Source organism: Buceros rhinoceros, unplaced genomic scaffold (genome assembly GCF_000710305.1).
Source record: "Buceros rhinoceros silvestris isolate BGI_N320 unplaced genomic scaffold, ASM71030v1 scaffold9265, whole genome shotgun sequence".
Classification (NCBI taxonomy): Eukaryota; Metazoa; Chordata; class Aves; order Bucerotiformes; family Bucerotidae; genus Buceros; species Buceros rhinoceros.
In genome coordinates, this window is record NW_010412278.1 from 68,111 (window position 1) to 71,705 (window position 3,595).

General features: G+C 46.6%; 1 protein-coding gene across 1 annotated transcript in view; it reads right to left on the minus strand.

Moving 5' to 3' along the window:
* Positions 1-3,595, minus strand: part of TMEM260 (transmembrane protein 260) — a gene marked incomplete at its 5' end in the record, with an annotated part of 28,418 nt that overhangs the window by 2,637 nt on the left and 22,186 nt on the right. The window contains 4 exons of the mRNA XM_010136332.1: positions 32-205; positions 1,043-1,191; positions 2,179-2,350; positions 3,477-3,594. Coding sequence (XP_010134634.1) covers positions 32-205; positions 1,043-1,191; positions 2,179-2,350; positions 3,477-3,594 — 613 coding nt within the window. The remainder of the gene's footprint in view (positions 1-31; positions 206-1,042; positions 1,192-2,178; positions 2,351-3,476; position 3,595) is intronic.

Sequence of the window (3,595 nt, forward strand, 5' to 3'; positions counted from 1 at the left end):
GAGGGAGCGGAGCCCCCCTGCCTCATCCCTGCCGTAGTCTTCTGTCCAGTTATAGAGATTTCTTGTAAGATGAATCCACTCTTCTGGGTCAAACACAATGTCGGAAGGAACCAACTTTTCACACGTACCCCACGGCCAGAGCGAATAGCTCCTTCTCCACGTCGAGTCACCTTCATGAAGACCTATGCAGACAAACACTTCCTTACTGCCAAAAAAAAAAAAAACCAGAGAGAGCAATCATGAAGCCATGCCAGAGACCACGGGCCATGCCACCTGCAGCTTGTAAGTGGCACGGATACCCATCCGGAGCATTTCACACCAGGAAGGGCATGTCTTTGGGTCAGCCAGTCTCCCACTGCAAGCCAACACCCCATCTGGCAGCGCACATCTTGTGCAGCCAGCACAGGAGACACATCCTCTCCCTCACGTCGGGCCCCACCAACATGCCAGAAGCTGTAGGAGAAGCCCATTTCTTCCAGGCAGCACCTGGCAATGCTCTTCTGCCTGCCCACACGTGCGAGGCTCACCCTGGCGAGCCTAAACGCAGATGCTCTTCTTATTCATGTGAGTATCTAATCCTTTCTCCACTCTTACTAAGCTATTTTTATATGACGATTATTCCTGGAATACATTCATTCTATGCTAATCAGTTGGGCACAATGTTCACGAAGAGAAGCAGCAGCAATTTGCTGTCCAACCATCATCATTTTGAGTACACAAGAATGTTCCTTTTTTATGTGATGAGTTGTATCAACAACCACCACAAAAATGATCAGCAAATACTCTCTGCCGATCACCTTTTTATTTTTCCTTCCTAAACCCCAAACCAACCTCAAAACAACAAGCAATGTTATATCCAGATGGAGTTACTTCTGCACATGTATTTGCTTTAATTGCAAAAATAATCTCCCCACCGGGGAGGAAGTCGGTGGAGAAAATTGGTCTTTTGGATACAGTAGCAAGCTGTTCCATAAACAATTTAAGGAAAAAAAAAAAGCTCAAAGATTTTAGGAAAGCTGTTACATACGAAAGAAATGCTTACTGTTTATTTACTTTGAGGAAGTGATGGAGATTAAAAGTGACTGTCCCATCGGGTAACACTCCTTCCACAGGATTCCATCGGTCCCCAGGAAAATAAACGCCAGGTAAATGCTTTGCCAGCTTGGGTAAATACCACTCGTAAGTCATCATCTATCACCCAAAATACAAGCAAAATTAAAACAAGAAAAAAGTTTCCACCCACTTTACACCCAGAAGCTGCAGCAAATGGTTTCTGCAGGAGGAATGACTCTATTTGCTCAGTAAGTTCACAATCCGTTTCAGCAACTGCCTGGGACTGCACCATCAGACCAGATCACCAGTGGTTTCTGAGCAGAGACACGTGCTGAGCAGGCAAAAATCTAAGTAAACTCAGAAGAGCTACTGCTGGTGAGAGACACAACGGGGCTTTGGATTGGTCAGATGTGAGGCCTTGGGTTTTGGGTTTGTTTCCCACAAACTCGTGTTGCAAAGCCAAGTGCAAGGGCTGATGTGGTAGTGGAAGCGTAGGTGTCCCCTTCTATAAGGGGTTTTTTAATTCTCCCAATTCTCAGGAAAAAAAAAGGGGGAGTGCAAACACCACCCAGGGACACACAGCACTTCCATTTTAATGGAAAAAATAGAGGCAGAAGCCTGCAAAACCACCTTTGGGGGACCAAGATAACAGAGGGAGTGCAGGGAATGAGCCTCAGCATGGTAAAACCCTTGGGAGAAACTCCAAAGCTGCATTGCCCAGGGGGCAGCTGCTGCCCTGCTGCCCTCCAGCTGCTCCCAGAAGCCTGCTGCTGTCCCAGCATCTGTATTTTGGGGCAACTGCAGGGACAAAGCTTCCTCAGCAAGGCAAACATCAGCCTTGCGCCACATTTGGATATCTGCTGTGATGAGGGACTTGGGCTTCCCCTTTTTTCTATCACGATTACTTGTCTGTCAGCTTTTTGGGGTCTGAATGGGACTTGCACACACATGCAAGTTGCACATACATGCTACTCGCCATCCTTACAGAAAAAATCAGTTTTATTCCCACATCACAAGTTTTACTTGAACAAAGAGACTTCACTCAAGGACAGAAAGCATCAAAGGAACTTTGGTTTCCCTTTTTTAAATCTGCCTGTTGCCTCTCTTAATTACTTTTTAACCTACCTCCTGGTCCACTAAGGTGATATCTGGCCTCAACCCTTCACAATAATGAACATAACGAAGAGCGTTCCCGGGTAAGTCTCCTCTTAGCAAGATCACTGCACCCATCGGCATAGAGGACAGCAGATTCCTTGCAAACTTATCAATGACGTAGTTGCTGCTCTGATCACAAGCGCTTAAGAGAACAGATAAAACGCAGCATCTTAAAAATAGGTATTTCCATGGCTTTGCATAAATGCAGAACAATTTTATGTAATAGACATCCACGGGAGAAGTCCTTTGACCTGCTCAGATCTTGCTGAAAAGCATCATCTCCATGAGAATCCAAGACACAGAAATGAAGCATTTAGGCAACAGTCCCCCAGCACCAGCACCAGACACTAGAGCCACTATAGTTTTGCCAAAATACACGGTCATCGCATGCCATCACCTTAATTCTGATTTTCTCTTGAGCTAAACCTAAGGACTTACTATTTGGAGCTGTAAGTGCCAATACAACGATGGTTCTGTAAAGTATTTGAAAACCTCCCCAACCTCTTAATGCTTTTTAATTAAGCACTGAAAAGCCAAGTTTTCATAGCATCAGGCAGAAGTAGATTCACATTACCCAAGATTAGATCCCTTTAGTCACACAATCGTGTGTTGCACACACTCCGGGTAAGGACTCAAGAAGAGGACACTCCATGACACGGCTCAGGACATGAGCTGACTGGCTCATCTGCGGACCAGCCTTCGGGAAAAGATGTGGGCGATGGAAGGATTCCTGAGTATGGAGTCTATGTTTTGTTGGTCAACTGCTACTTATGCACCTCTAACACTACACCGATTCATACCCGAGCCACTGTGGAGTCTTCAGCATGGTTATGGGATAAGGAAGTCCTACACTACAGATCTAACTCTTCAAAAAGGAAAAAAAAATTACAGAGAAACCCCAGGGCACAAGGCAACCTGAAGCAAAGCAAAGGAAGGAGGTGACTGTTCAGGTCAAACGAATCCTGCAAACCTCCTTAGAAAATAAAGTACAGATTTACGAGTTTCTTTCATTAGAAGTTTACGTATCTACAGAGTTTTCCTCCTTCAACCTTCAGGAGATCACCAGTTACAGCCTCGAGTTGGTGCTTGGTGATGCTGAGGGAGATCAGACAAGGGAGTCCTGCAGGCTGTGACCACGCAAGCTCGGATGGGATGTGAAAACTGCCTTTCCCAGTGTAAGACAAGGACAGAAACCTCTCAGGAGCAGGGGTGGGAGGTTTACAGAGCACCCCAACTGCACCGAGACACATGCCCGGGGGATTCATTACCTGTAATTAGCCCAAACTTGAGAAGCGACAAGAGTGAGAGCAGGAAGCCACTCCAGCCACGGCAGCACCCGGCTGCCCTCCAGCACGGCGCGTCCAACCGAGGCGCGCGCGGCCAGTCA